The sequence below is a fragment of the Sinocyclocheilus rhinocerous genome, unplaced genomic scaffold, assembly GCF_001515625.1.
Source record: "Sinocyclocheilus rhinocerous isolate Xijiao unplaced genomic scaffold, SAMN03320098_v1.1 scaffold2561, whole genome shotgun sequence".
In the NCBI taxonomy this organism is placed as follows: Eukaryota; Metazoa; Chordata; class Actinopteri; order Cypriniformes; family Cyprinidae; genus Sinocyclocheilus; species Sinocyclocheilus rhinocerous.
Genome location: NW_015660886.1, coordinates 268346 through 284671, shown reverse-complemented (window position 1 = coordinate 284671; position 16326 = coordinate 268346). Strand labels below are relative to the sequence as shown.

The window sequence follows — 16326 nt, the reverse complement described above, 5'->3', positions numbered from 1 at the left end:
ACAGGCTCCTGCGGGAGCGGGCACTGCTGCGGCAGTAAACGTGGAGATGTTCGGGTAGACTGGTGGAAATGAGCTGATGTTAAAGGACTAGGCTGATGAGGGTTTGCTGAGCTTCTTTGATATGGAAGCGGTCTGACCGAATGTAGGTCTTGAAGGCCTCTGACGTCCAGCGGCAGAGTGCCTGGATTTGAGGCTGGGAGAGGCCTTTTTGGGCGGCTGTGGTAGCTGCGCCTATACAGAAGGAGTGGCTGGAGTAATGATCTGCTGGGATGCCGGATAACAGTAGAATGGACTTGAGGTGTTTTTGAAACCAGAAACGAGTGGTGCGGCGATTAGAGTCGTCGACGAAAAGCGGGTCAGACGGGAGTTTAGCCTGCGGGCTTCTGTAATGCAGGTAGGCAAGGAGGGTTTGGTATGGTTGGATTGGTGACTGGAGATTGAAGATGTAAATGAAGTGGCCTCTTCTCGATTGGTCTGTCTTGCTTTGCTTAATGAAATAAGAGCATAGAATAAGTGTGCATAGAATGGTAGCCTCTGCGGAGGGTAGAAATGCATTTGGTTAAGATCTCTAAAGTTATTGGCTGTCTAACGTCTGGACGGGAGGGTTGGGCTCTTTGGATGCCTTTGATGAGCATAGATGTCTGTGAGCTGGCTATTTCTGGGGAGGGTGAGCCGAACATGAGCTTGTAGAAAAATTGAATTCCACTTAGGTAGCGTTTGATGGAGCTAGCTTGGAGGTTTTTGTTGGCGTTGAGATGAGAGATGAACGAGGTGATGGTGAGCAGGGAAAAATTGGGGAAAGGCAAGTTGTAAGCATAGTGAAAATTTTTTAAACTGTTCCAAGCGGTTAAGTAGGATTGGAGGGTCCTGGGGGAGACGGCCTGGAGAATAGAACTGAGGGAGGCATCTAGAAGGGTTCTTAGTGGGTGGTTTATGGGAATATCAGCTCTGAATATGGAGGTACTGGCGTTGGGAGTGGGTCGGCATCTGGTGCCAGCAGCCTGAATTTCTGGAAAGCAAAACGAGAGAGAGAGTCCGCTATTTGGTTTTTGGATCCGGGGACATGCTTTGCATTTAAAATGAATTAGTCGCAAGCTGAAATCCAAATGAGACGTCTTAAAAAGGGCATTAATGCTGGGAATGAGACCGGCCTTTATTTATGCAATGCACGGCAGCTTCGTTATCACAATGCACTACGATGCTGGTGGTGGACCATTCTTTCCCCCACAGGGCCGCTGCGGTGACTAGAGGATATAACTCGAACAGTGCTGAGGATGAGAGAGACTGCAACAAATGCTGTGGTGGAGTGGGTGACGGATCGGCAGACTGAGCAAGTGACGTTGCTGCAGCCCAAGAAGACTCTATTGATGACTCCACTGAGCCACCCGGATGGCGCATTTCACTAAAAACAGCTTGTGATTGGTGTAGAAGTGAGCGCCTCCATATGATAATGCGAGCTCGGCGACTATTGCAAGATAGTCGCTGAGCTCATGTCTCCTGAGTGGAAATGCTATGCAAATGACCTCAGAGTAACGGGTGAAGGCGATCGTGAATTCAGAAAATGACAAGATGCGTGACGGATTATGTGCTGTGTTTTTAAGTGTGACGGAGAAATCACCGCAATCGATTTGGCGGTCTGAAGAAGGTGGTGAAAGTGGTGACAGGAGAGAAAAAAGGTCTATATCCGCACCTGCTAGGATCTGTGACCTGATGCTGCCGGCGACTGGGGGTGGTTCCAAGGGTTCCATTCGGTGGGATGGGCATCGGTACGGCGGATGACAGCGTGAACAAAGAGCGAGCGTGGGGATGAGAGAGAGGAGAAGGAATAGCGGCCGTTGAAGCCATTTGCGGAGGCAGCCTCACGCTAGCGGCAGCTCCGGGAGCGAGGCCAGAAGGAAAGAAAGGAGGAAAAGAGGGCTCGGAAGATGTCTGGGCCCATGCCACTAACGGAGGCCGCCTCATGCTAGTGACAGCACCGGGAGTAAGGCCAGAAGGAAAGAAAGGAGGAAAAGAGGGCTCGGAAGATGTCTGGGCCCGCGCCGCTAACGGAGGCAGCCTCGCGCTAGAGTTTGACGGCAGGGCCGCAGGCCATGGACCGGGGAGAGGATAGGAAGTAGGAGGAGGAGAGGGGAAAGGCTGTTGGTGGGCCGGAGCTGCCGGCGGAGCCATGCTCACGCCGGTGGGACGGCTCGTGGCTGTGAGGGTCGGGGCGGCGTCAGCTGCAGCTGTGGGCTGGAGCTCGGCTGAGCAGAGAAACTGACTAGGGCTAGCCGCGACGGAGTCTGGGGCACGGCCCAGGCTTGCTGAGGGCCTGCTGCGGTGGCTTGAAGAACGGAGGCCCTTCCTTGCGGGCGTGATGGTTTAGAGATACAGGCTCCTGCGGGAGCGGGCACTGCTGCGGCAGTAAACGTGGAGATGTTCGGGTAGACTGGTGGAAATGAGCTGATGTTAAAGGACTAGGCTGATGAGGGTTTGCTGAGCTTCTTTGATATGGAAGCGGTCTGACCGAATGTAGGTCTTGAAGGCCTCTGACGTCCAGCGGCAGAGTGCCTGGATTTGAGGCTGGGAGAGGCCTTTTTGGGCGGCTGTGGTAGCTGCGCCTATACAGAAGGAGTGGCTGGAGTAATGATCTGCTGGGATGCCGGATAACAGTAGAATGGACTTGAGGTGTTTTTGAAACCAGAAACGAGTGGTGGGGTGATTAGAGTCGTCGACGAAAAGCGGGTCAGACGGGAGTTTAGCCTGCGGGCTTCTGTAATGCAGGTAGGCAAGGAGGGTTTGGTATGGTTGGATTGGTGACTGGAGATTGAAGATGTAAATGAAGTGGCCTCTTCTCGATTGGTCTGTCTTGCTTTGCTTAATGAAATAAGAGCATAGAATAAGTGTGCATAGAATGGTAGCCTCTGCGGAGGGTAGAAATGCATTTGGTTAAGATCTCTAAAGTTATTGGCTGTCTAACGTCTGGACGGGAGGGTTGGGCTCTTTGGATGCCTTTGATGAGCATAGATGTCTGTGAGCTGGCTATTTCTGGGGAGGGTGAGCCGAACATGAGCTTGTAGAAAAATTGAATTCCACTTAGGTAGCGTTTGATGGAGCTAGCTTGGAGGTTTTTGTTGGCGTTGAGATGAGAGATGAACGAGGTGATGGTGAGCAGGGAAAAATTGGGGAAAGGCAAGTTGTAAGCATAGTGAAAATTTTTTAAACTGTTCCAAGCGGTTAAGTAGGATTGGAGGGTCCTGGGGGAGACGGCCTGGAGAATAGAACTGAGGGAGGCATCTAGAAGGGTTCTTAGTGGGTGGTTTATAGGAATATCAGCTCTGAATATGGAGGTACTGGCGTTGGGAGTGGGTCGGCATCTGGTGCCAGCAGCCTGAATTTCTGGAAAGCAAAACGAGAGAGAGAGTCCGCTATTTGGTTTTTGGATCCGGGGACATGCTTTGCATTTAAAATGAATTAGTCGCAAGCTGAAATCCAAATGAGACGTCTTAAAAAGGGCATTAATGCTGGGAATGAGACCGGCCTTTATTTATGCAATGCACTATGATGCTGGTGGTGGACCATTCTTTCCCCCACAGGGACGCTGCGGCGACTAGAGGATATAACTCGAACAGTGCTGAGGATGAGAGAGACTGCGGCAACTCTGGCAGCTGGGGGGGCCACGTAGAAGCGAACCAGCGGCCTTGGTAGAATCCCCCGAAACCACATGAGGGGGCGGCGTCCGTGAATAATTGGATGTCGACCGGGCGAGAAACCATGCTATTATAGAAGATAAGCCATTCCATTGTTTGAGGAAGGTTATCCATAAACCAAGCTCGTTGCAGAACGAACTAGATAATGCGATATGCGATCCTCGAGTGCGCGCACAGAGAACGCGAGGGAGAGGAGGTGAGAGAGGAAAGGGCGGCCCTGCGGGATGATGCGCATCACGAAATTTAAGTGGCCGAGGATAGACAACAGCTCGCATTTGGAACAGTTTGGTTTGTCTAGGAGAGCGGAAGCGGCCAGGATCTTTCTGTCGATTTTTTCTTTAGGCAAAGACGCCTGGAATTTTTGCGAGTCTAATTGGATGCCTAGAAATTCGATGGATGTGGTTGGGCCCGAGGTTTTGACCTGGGCGAGCGGAATCCCGAGTTTGGAAAATACTTCCTGGACTGTTGAGAGATGTGCGGCTGGGATAACGCCAGGAGGCGAGATGATCAAAAAAATAATCTAAAAGGTGGACGAGGTTGGGATTGCATAATTATTGGAGAGGATCCAGCAGATAGCCTCTAATAACATGTCAAAAATTTTTGGGCTGCTTCTGCATCCGAAGGTTGTGCGGACTGAAAAGTAAAATTTTTCGTGCCAACGTATGCCGAATAAACGCCAAAAATCTGGATGGATGGGCATTACTTTAAAGGCAGAGGTGATGTCGACTTTGGCCAGCCACGCGCCGCGACCTGCGTCTTTAATCAGGGTTATGGCTTGGTCAATGTCGTGGTAGTGGAGAGAAAATTCTTCGAGCGGAATGAGGCTGTTAATGCTTGGGAATGGGGAGTTGTGTGGGGATGAGAGATCGATTATCAGACGTTTTTTACCTGAAAATTTCTGGATGGCGACGTCGATCGGGCTGACGCGAAAACAATGGAAGGGGGGAACATTGAAAGGGCCGATCATGAAGTTTGACTCAATTTCTTTTTTGATTAAGAGATCGACTGTGCCTTCGTTGCTTCCCGGCTGGGAGAGTAATCCACGGGGACCCAGGCGGTCTAACAAGCTCTGATGGTATGTCGTGTATAGGATCTTCCTGGTTAAAAATACAGTCCCCAGGCATCAGACCGATGATGATCAATTCGTGCTGACTGTATTTTACATATTTCTGTGCATGCGTGACACTCAGTGAAACATAAACTATCAATAGACTATACAAGAGTCGTCGATACGTGGAGTGCTGAGCCGCTGCGTGTACACGCGCCGCCATCTTTTTTAAATTTTTATTTACTCTACAGTAGTAAGTCTATACTACAGTCTGTTTTTTTTTTTTTTACTCTACAGTATCTTAACAAATACGATTTTAACACAGGGAACCGTGTATTTGATTTCTAATACTCACATTTGTAAACACCCGCGTTGCTGTTCTCCATCACGTTCGATGATGATGTATCCTCTCCCGTGGGCTTCTGGGATAGAAAAGTGTCCATCGATGAGCACTTCAGAATCTGGGCTGAAGCAGTAGGACATCCGGGGATGTCTCGCCTACTCTTTTATGAATACTGAGGTTTCGGACATACTACTTTCTTCACATACTCTTTTCTCCTACTATATAGTAGGTAAGTAGGCATATTCGAATGCAATTTAAGTATACGTATGTCCGAATCTCGCGAGAATTAGTGCACTCGCCTACTCTTTTATGAATACTTTCATGAATACTTGCCTACTCTTTTATGAATACGCAGCCATTGTCTTAACGAGTCGTCATATTTTCGAATCTTTTGCCTGTTACCGGTATATATGTCACTGGGTAATACATTTGCATAATCCCTGCCTGCCTGCGAGTCTGACCTGCCCACAAACACTTCCGCTAGTTAGTGTGTTTACATCATGTTGAGAAGACGCTGTGTTCAGGGATACCACAGAAATACAATTTGAACCTTTTGTTGTGTGCTCATCATTTTACGGAGGACTTCTTTAATCTTGGCTCTTATCTTCGTTGGCTTCTAATCTTCTTAATTTGGACTAACAAGCTCTCCGAACCACAACCTGTAAGTACGTTTGATACGTTATGTGCACATTTTCAATTGAGTGCTCAAAATATCCATATAAAGAATGTAGTGTAGCACACAGACTTTACAATCATAGTGAAATTGCTGTTTATTTTGCTGCACGGTAGTTATAGGGTTAATGCGGGAGAGACGAGCGAGTTACTCTGTAATTTTCTCAGAATATACATTTAATATTAATGTTTTCTGGCCTTGGAGTCCTCTACAACAGGTTTAAATGCATCTAACACAATATTAGGACACTCTGAAATACCATATGACCTGCTCTTTAAGACTGAAATTATCATTTAGGTTCAGTAAAGCCCGAGACACACAGCACAATTTTCTGCTGTCCCAGACGAAAGATTGGTATCGTGAAACAATGGTGGTGATTTCTGTGATCGTGGCTCCTAATCGGTGCTCTTATGTCGTACAGCGAGAGAGGTTCAAAGACGGCTGTTGTCACGGTCTTGCGACCAAAGATAGCCTACAATAATTTTCTGAGAGTGTCAGAAATTCAGCATGATCATCGCACAGTGTGCCCACATCTACTGACAGGCCAATAAAAATGCGCCATGGCGCTAAAACATAAAACTGCTTACCTCAACCCAGATAGCAAAATTTGTCTGGCACACTTGTGGCCCACATTATTCCTTGAGTTCTGGCCCAGTATACACCTGGGTCCTCGACCCAGATCTGGCCCATATACCATGCTCTTAGAAAGATGAGTGTGGCCCAGATTTGGCCCAGATATTATTATTAAAAGTGGGCCACAGCCATTGATTTGAGTACATTTTGAGAAACTTGTGTGTGTGGCATCATGCCACAGCTGATGGCATATACATGCTATCATACTCAAATAAAAACAATAAAGCAGTTTTAATGAACGATTTTAATTTTTTCACACATTTTTAATAAAAAATACTAACAGTTTAATTATAAAGCAGTTTAAATGAACGATTTTTATTTTTTCACATTTTTAATACAAAGACTAACAGTTTAAACTATCAATAGGAAATATTGCAACTGCATTAGAATTACACTGGAAATGATCTTTTAAAGAATGCATCACAACATTGTAACGATCGGTTACAAGATTTAAAATGGGGTCAGATTTTACTGTGTGAGATTTGTGGGTGTTAAAAGAATGACATAAAAGAGAGATAGATTTCAATAAGAATAGTGCATTTACAACATCCACATGAGACTTTAAAACAACACAATAAAACCAGGAAAACTCAGGCCCCATTTTAAATCTTCTAACCCAACCTACTTGGCTGATAGTTACATATGGTGGCCCCTACGAGGAACGTTTACGATTTTAAAAGCTGTTGTTGAGAAAGTGTTCAAGTATGATGACTCATTTTGAAAATGCTGCTCCTTTTAAAACACCTGCTCATTTCAATGATGAACAGATTTCACACCAGTGTGGTTGTAAACAGCTTTGCGCTGAATTACTTTCTCTTAAAACATTGTTTTAAAACTGGAGAACAGGCCCGGACGGGTCCATCGGGAGCACCGGGAGAACTGACCATATGCACGGAGCGTTCTTTAGAACTTCCTCATAAAGATAAGCAGCTCGTAAACTTCCGGTGAAGCTCATTTTATATGTGACACCGCCTGTGAAAACCCAGTTAAAGTCATTTTTTTGTGATTTACTGTTTTCTACATAAAATCATCCTTCATAAAGATGTAGAACATTCTGTGAAAATATAACCTTTATATCTTTAATATTGACTGAGTAAGGCCATGTCAAAGATTGAAATCATAGTGAAATTAATGCTTGAAATCCAACTTTGATGCTTGTTATCTCATAATTAGATTTCGAGACTTTAGCCTGGATTTCACAGACAGGGTCACATATGTGCTAAACTCTCACAGAAACCTCTCCTGCCTCATTCTTATCAGAAACTGAGAAACAAAATAATTGCAACACCGTAAATAATGATAGCGGCATTAACACACAGTTTCCTGTTATTTAACAACATACTGTATATTTTATATGCCGAGCCTGGTAATCCCAGGAGAGTACAGACACGTAACTGTACATTTAAATGCTGACAAATAAACACTATAGTAACTGTTTAGGCTAACGGTTAGGCTTACAACATCATAATGGTATTCTTGATAATTAATATCTTACCTTTATAGCCATGAACACATTTTTTAAATAACATTTTAAAGCCTTTATTATTTCTCAACTCTACAGCTGGGCAGTAAAATTCATTTTAAAGGTTCACTTTTCATTCATGAAGACGACATGAATAAATGTGCCAAAAAATAAAGAAATATAAAGACTTTTTAAGATGAAAATGACATGAAATTACCATTATAACCAGGAGATGGCAGCAGAGGATCAATCATTGGCTGCAGCTGCCATTTCAACTCCCTAGGTTTTTCACGTTTTGCTTTTGTATTTATTATAAGATGAATATTATAACAAATTTTAGTACTTTACCGCACTGAAGTATAAAGTCTAGCAAGTGCAGGAAGCCACAAAGTCACTTGTCATTTAAGACAAATAAATAAATAAGCCCAGACAACCGCCTATAATGCCGAATTAGGCTATTTAGTTAAATACAAATTAAATAAGTTAAATATGAATGGTATAACAATTAAATAATGCATTCAATATTTTTTAGATTTAATTTAATAACTACATAATTTAAGTTTTATCTCTAACTGCAAGCTGCTAAATATATTCAGCCGACACAGACTGGTTACTGCTGTAGTTTTGTTAGTATTTTTAAAGTCTCATGTGAATATTGTAAATACACCATTCTTATTGAAACGTATCTCTCTTTTATGTCACCTTTTAACACCTACAAATCTCACATAGTAAAATCTGACCCCATTTTAAATCTTGTAACCCAACCTACTTGGCTAATCCCTATAACATAACCTAACAGCTGAAATCAACTTAGCATGTAGACTAGTCCTTTTGGCGCCTCTTCCTTCCTCCATCCCGGTCTGAGGCCAGGTGCAGCCACCTTTTCATCACGTTTTCAATTTCACTGTTTGTTGCCATCGATGAAAAGACATTCTTTCGGACAGCATCTAATGAACACAAGTATAAAAATTAAAGACATTAACTAGAGAAACAACAAGAATTGAAATAAAGAGAAACAACACTTGCAACTGACTTCAGCACCTTAGATGAAAAGGTTTTACTGAGACATTAAATCTCTCCAAATCTCAGCAGAGGAGGATTAAACACCTCCAAAAACAGCGTTACCAGCTTCACGCATTACTAACCAGACTGACTTCATTCCTGTCAGACGTCTACAGAAATTCTTAGGAACTGCCACTTTACATATATTGAGAAATGTGACCGTATATTTACTATGTTGTATTAATGTGTATTCACGTAAGTTATGCTTCTGCTACACAAAGTATTTAAGTTTTGTTTATGAGGAAAACTGTGTTGGTATTATTATAGGGGTGCATGTTGAAAATGCATGTTGGTCACACAAATTAGTTGAGTAAACATGTTTGAGAAATTCAAGGCAATCAGTTTCCACAAATATTGTAAACAAATATTGCCTTGGTTTAACTCAATTGAGTTATGTTTTTGCTACACAAAGTATTTGAGTGAAAGTAACGCATGTGAATACACATTGGTATAACAGTAAATATACAATTATTTACCGTAATCTACAGTATGTTACCGTAAATGAAAATTATTTTCAATGAAACAACATCTAACACCTCTTTCACATTATATGTGTAAGCAATGCACAATTGTGGTTATAAGTGAAGCTGGTAATGCTGTTTGTGGAGATGTTTAATCATCCTCTGCTGAGTTCTTGAGAGATTTAATGTCTTTTATTTGCAATTGACTTCAACTCAGTGTCTGAATTCACTCATGTCGAGTGGACTATTGTAACTACTGTATTGTAACTAATTTATGGAATAGAAAATGGCGATAAAAGGGGCAATTTCAGACACACTGAGCGCAGTAAATTCACTACACTGTAAAACTTTTCTGTGTAAATTTGCAGTAATTAACTGGCACCAGCTTCACCTACAAGGTACTGTTTATTTATAGTTTTTTACTGTATTTAGAATTACTGCGTATTAAAAATTCTCGTAAATTAACCGTAAAATACTGGCAGGACATTTGCTTGTAGTTTACTGTTAATTTTACCTACTTTACAGAATGTTACTGTAATGCATTAAAATAAAATGTTATTTCTTCATTTCATTTGCAGAAACCAACTGCCTTAAATTGGCCAACTGCCACTTATGTTTATAAACTAATATTTGTAAAACTTTTTACATGCGAGTCCAATAAATAAGAATATTCTTAAAATGTACTTAATTAAGCAAAACCATTGAAACTAGAAACATATTTTTTTTTAACTCAGATCTTCTAGAATTAACACCACAGTTACTGTCTTTAAATAAAGCAACATGCAGCAGAATATCAGTGTTTCTCTGCTCACCTTTGACTTAAACACAAACTCTACTCTTCAGCACAAAACTCAGACAAACAGAAACCCTTTAAATCCCAACAGAACAGAACATTAAACACTAAAAGACCTCCCCCATATCACTATGTGCAAAAACACACAAAATAACATTTGACACACTACAGAGAGTAAAAGTAACACTGAAGCAGTGTTGCCATTAATGAGATAATCAAGTGATTAATTAATTACTAAGCATTAGTGAACACCTGCAGTTAACAAGCAGAATCACTGAAAGAAAATCTCTCAAGATCTCAGCAGAGGACTCAGAAAACAACTCCACAAACAGCATTACCAGCTTCACGCATTACTAACCAGGGGTGCGTTTCCCAAAAGCATCGTTAGCAAAGTTCCACTGAACTCCATTGGCAACAACAGAACTTGTGACCATAGTTGGCTCTAGGAAAAACACCCCCGGACTGACTTTATTTCTGTCAGACGTCTACAGAAGCTCTAAGTGAGAGATTTAGATGTGGATGTTTTATTGAAAATGTTTGGTTACCATTATGGTGAACAGTGTTTAGTTTGGTTGGGCTACTGACCTTTGATTTCTTAGTATTAGTTTTTTTAGTTTCTCTGCTCACCTTTGACTTAAACACAAACTCTACTCTTCAGCACAAAACTCAGACAAACAGAAACCCTTTAAATCCCGAACGAACAGAACATTAAACACTAAAAGACCTCCCCCATATCACTATGTGCAAAAACACACAAAATAACATTTGACACACTACAGAGAGTAAAAGTAACACTGAAGCAGTGTTGCCATTAATGAGATAATCAAGTGATTAATTAATTACTACGCATTAGTGAACGCCTGCAGTTAACAAGCAGAATCACTGAAAGAAAATCTCTCAAGATCTCAGCAGAGGACTCAGAAAACACAGAACAGAACATTAAACACTAAAAGACCTCCCCCATATCACTATGTGCAAAAACACACAAAATAACATTTGACACACTACAGAGAGTAAAAGTAACACTGAAGCAGTGTTGCCATTAATGAGATAATCAAGTGATTAATTAATTACTAAGCATTAGTGAACACCTGCAGTTAACAAGCAGAATCACTGAAAGAAAATCTCTCAAGATCTCAGCAGAGGACTCAGAAAACAACTCCACAAACAGCATTACCAGCTTCACGCATTACTAACCAGGGGTGCGTTTCCCAAAAGCATCGTTAGCAAAGTTCCACTGAACTCCATTGGCAACAACAGAACTTGTGACCATAGTTGGCTCTAGGAAACACACCCCCGGACTGACTTTATTTCTGTCAGACGTCTACAGAAGCTCTTAGTGATAGATTTAGATGTTGATGTTTTATTGAAAATGTTTGGTTACCATTATGGTGTACAGTGTTTAGTTTGGTTGGGCTACTGTCCTTTGATTTCTTAGTATTCGTTTTTTTAGGCTGCTGTAACGTGTAAGACACGTTTGCTATAGCAAAAACAAAAAGCCAAAAAAATCTCATTGTGATGTGAGTTACTTATTGATGATGATTTAATCATCATGTAGCAGCCTGATTGACGGATCTCTTCCAGTGTCTAACTTCTTATTGAGAGTATTACGTTGTTAATGCACTTTAACTTCACATTACCACAATAGTGATACCACCGCTGTCAATTATGAGGTTCTCCAACACTCTTTTCACAAAACAATTCAAAATAAGGTGTCAGCCAAACACACACAGACATCAAGAATCAGCATATGAACCTCAATGATGGTGATAAAACTATTCATGCTGCAATGCATGCTGGGAGTCATGGGTGAGTTTTGTCCTGTGCTGGTACCCAGCATGCATTGCGACACGAAACCTTTCATGTCACCATTGTTGAGGCTCATATGTTGATTCTTGATGTCTGTGTGTATCTGAATGTTAGAGTAGCTCAAAATGTTATGTGCACAATGTGTTTTTAGAATCCTTCATAACAAATGACTACAGCAATATTGTTGGATCTCATGCTGCAAAACCACATGTCTATCAAAAACATAAATGTAACAAGACATCATATAAACTAAATTCTGGATGAAATAAGTGAGTCTGGACACTCGATGTTGATTGTAGGGCCTTTCGCACCGTGGGAACCTTTTCATAGTACCACAACTAATTGTGGAACTACCCACTTTTTAGCGTTTTCACACCGCCGGAACTGGGTGTCCTCACCCGCCATGATTTAAAACGCCGTGTAAACATACTGTAAACATTGTGTCAACTTATTATAGCGATAGATGGACGGACGCTGAAGTGCAGGCACTTGTAGCAAATGTAGCACTTCCAGTTGTCCTTGGAGATTCTTAGTCCTCCTTTCCGTTCCTTCAATTGCTTTACGTATACGTTGACTTTCCATGTCCATTATTGTGAAACCCGCGAGACACAACAAAAACACAGCTCCGATCACAGCGTCCTCCATCCTCCTGTTGTTAACGTTGTTCTTCTTTGTTTCTGTTGTTGAACGCCGCGCACAAATGACGTCGCTGTCGATCGGCTTACGTCACTTCTTAGTACACACTCTCGGTGCGAATACAACCCTTTAAATTGTACTGGGAAATAGTTCGCGCAAAATCGTCCCAGTACTTTAGTACTGTACGTTTAGTTCTGGAACTAAAGCGGTGCAAAAGGCTTGTTATTGTCAACACATAACCAACATCACCTGACTGCATTTTGTCTTGGCTATTTTTGAAAAACGTGCTTTAAAAAAACACAATCAGCCAAAGACAAAGTGATGTTGAAAAGTCAAGGATCAAGAGCCCAACAAAATCAAACACTGTTCTCGATAATGGTGACTTTAAATGAATCCATTATTTTCAATAAAACGTCAACAATAACCTCTGATAAACCTCTGATAATTCTCAATGAGAACTTCTTTAGACATATGACAGAAATAAAGTCAAACTTATTAGTAATAAGTGAAGCTACACTGAACAAAATTATAAACGCAACACTTTTGTTTTTGCCCCCATTTTTCATGAGCTGAACTCAAAGATCTAAGACTTTTAATCAGCTTCTTGATATGCCACACCTGTGAGGTTGATGGATTATCTCGGCAAAGGAGAAGTGCTCACTAACACAGATTTAGACAGATTTGTGAACAATATTTGAGAGAAATAGGCCTTTTGTGTACATAGAAAAAGTCTTAGATCTTTGAGTTCAGCTCATGAAAAATGGGGGCAAAAACAAAAGGGTTGCGTTTATAATTTTGTTCAGTGTAGTGATGCTGCTGAGATCTTGAGAGATTTAATGTATTTTATTTTCATTCATAGTTCTTTCTCTCTTTTTTCTGTTATTGTTGTTTCTCTTTCGTTCAGTGATTCTGCTGGTTATCAGCAGGTGTTTATCAGTGTCTGGATTCTCTCTGTCAGGTGGACTATATTAGTGAACTCTTTTAGAATTTGGCTGTTTTTTACATCACAGTTTTACCGTGTGTAAATTGCAGCAGTCTACTTTGTAAGAAATGGCAAATATTGCCCAGATTGTTTTTTATAGTATATTAATGCTTTCACGGAATACAGTATGTTACTGTCAGAAACTGGCAGTTTTTTTTCTGCAGCATTTTTTTTTTTTTACAGTGAAATGTTTAATGTCAGAAACATGAAAATTACTTGGAATAAAATATTTTTGTGGCAGCCATAGCGTAAATGTAATCATTGATTCTGGACTGTGATTGACTCTGGTAATTACCAAAGATAATGTGAGCACAACACGCATTATTTTTCACTAATTCCTTTTGAATTACTGGTACTTCACACATATGACTTGGATCATATAAAAGCAATCTTTCCTTGAATTAAATTTAAACTGTAATAAATAAGCAATTTATTTATTAGTTGTAACTATTTTTGTATTAAATGTGATGAGCAGTCAAATGGTAATTTTCAAAATATAAACACTAAGAGAACTGTAAATTAGTCTGTGATTTCTAATCAGTTATTACCGTAAATTCGATGTAAAAACAATATTTTGTATCCAATTATTTTATGTTGTAACTAAACATGTTATAAGTGAGATGATGTACAGTTAGCTGGTTGTAATTTCAAAACAAACCCTTTTGATTTGTTTTGATTTTTAAATTAAACAAGCTTTCCTTTCCTTCCTCTCCCAGCTATAGCAAACACACATACATACTTGCATATACAGTGTATATATATATATATATATATAGTCCTGCTCTCGGAGGGCCACTGTCCTGCAGAGTTTAGCTCCAACCCCAACTAAACACACCTGAACCAGTACTAGAAACTTCCAGGCAGGTGTGTTGAGGCAAGCTGGAGCTAAACTCTGCAGGACACTGGCCCTCCAGGACCGAGTTTGGACACCCCTGCCTTACGTAAACATCAAGGTCGCATTGTTAAAATTAAGCCTTGTAACACTTTACTTATGGCATGATTTAATTCTGAAGAAACAGTTTTAAGGCTTTCTGATATTCTCTATGCATACAACAGATCCTTTAAGACATTTTCTAACATTAGTAAATGAAATTTGAAATTTATACGATATCTTTACCAATAACAACATCCTTTATTTGCAGGGCCGCCAGGGATATTTTTCCATTCACCCCTCTCCAGTTGATGCTTTTGGCCAAGTCATTTGAAATAGTTCGGTGCATTGTTCGCCACACAGTGTCCTTTGTATCGCACCCTCCAATCAGGCCTAGATGATTAATCTAAGAGAAACATCTTGTCAGTTATCTCCATGTGATATATCAAGAGTCCACCCCAAAATCATCATTAACCCAGCCTCATGTTGTTCGACTCATAAATGATGATTTGTTCATCTTCAGAACACAAAGGTGATGGGCCAAAATGATGGGCCAAAGTACTTTTTTTATAGCACTGAATCTTAATTTATGTTCTGAGGATGAATAAAAGTCATGCAGGCTTGTAACAACATGAGGGTGAGTAAATTATGAATTTTTGAGTGGATTTTAACTTCTTCAGGTGATGTGTACTAATTGCAGCAAGTACACAGTATAAACTACACACACTGAAACTAATGTAACATTTTTCACAAGATTCTTTTTTGTCTCAACTGACCAGTTTTTCTTTGAAATCCGCTGATTGTAACTTCTGCTCCAGCGTATTAAGGGCCTGGAGGTCTTTCACTGGCAGAAGTCCACGTTCAATCACATAATCGGTGTCCTGGGGATGCTTTGCATTGAGGATGCGCAGAATGGACTGTTGCTGATCAAGAATCATTTCTTGCTTTGTCAGCATTTCACGGATTAATGCTGGAATGGTAATTTTAAGATAATATAACATGAACAATGGTTATAAAAATTAGAAAGGCAACAGCATGGGGATACATAAAATGTATCTGTCATTTAATTCAGTGTAAACTCTTGTACCTTCTGTCTGGGCCTGTCACAGGAAGACCTTTTTAGCACATATTATTCAATATATAGATTTTACTAGTATTGGCACAGTAATTTTATTACAGTTAAATAATAAAAATATATTTACAGAATTATTCAATACAGTTTACAGTTTTATGCAAACATTTACAGATCTAATGCACTATTTGTATTCTAATAAATTAAATAATTTTGCTTGTAAATAGTTCCTTGTATTTCATGATATATGAATATAATGTACACAAATGAGCCAAAACATTATGACCACCTGCTTAATATTCTGTTGGTCCTCTGCATGCTACCTAAACATGTGATTCCAGACTGCTCGTCAGATGTGACTTTTGCTGTCTGCCGTGCTGCTGAGTGGTTTGTGATTGTAGCTCTGTGTAGCTTCGCTTTTCTGTTGAATCTTTTACTGTCACTCTTTGTTGTTTAAAGTGATTAAATATAACTTTATTCCTACCATATATCCGATACTATCTATCAAACTAATTTTCATTTTCATTTTAAACCACGAGTGCAGCGCGAGTGCAGCGCGCTTGCAGCGCTTTAGCATTCGTTAGCCAGTTAGCTTGTCATTCGCGTTTCTATTTGCATCTATTATTGTTTTCTTTTTTCTCTTGCTCCCATTCTTTTTTTTTCTCGCTCCGTTCTTCACGAGTTCATCAAACAACTGTGGTAAGTAAGAATCATTCATCAATCATGGTGAGTAATGGCTTCTTCTCCTGCTATTGTTGTTTGCACCGCTTGCCACATGTATAGTTTATCTCT

The 16326-nt window shown here is 40.6% G+C and overlaps 1 protein-coding gene across 1 annotated transcript in view; it reads right to left on the bottom strand.

Moving 5' to 3' along the window:
* Window positions 1-8590: 8590 nt before the first annotated feature.
* Window positions 8591-16326, bottom strand: part of LOC107725778 (uncharacterized) — a 29867-nt gene continuing 22131 nt past the window's right edge. The window contains exons 6-8 of the mRNA XM_016535171.1: window positions 15239-15432; window positions 14709-14868; window positions 8591-8795 (exon numbers count right to left, since the gene is read on the bottom strand). Of these exons, the coding sequence (XP_016390657.1) occupies window positions 8671-8795; window positions 14709-14868; window positions 15239-15432 (479 nt within the window). The 3' untranslated portion in view covers window positions 8591-8670. The remainder of the gene's footprint in view (window positions 8796-14708; window positions 14869-15238; window positions 15433-16326) is intronic.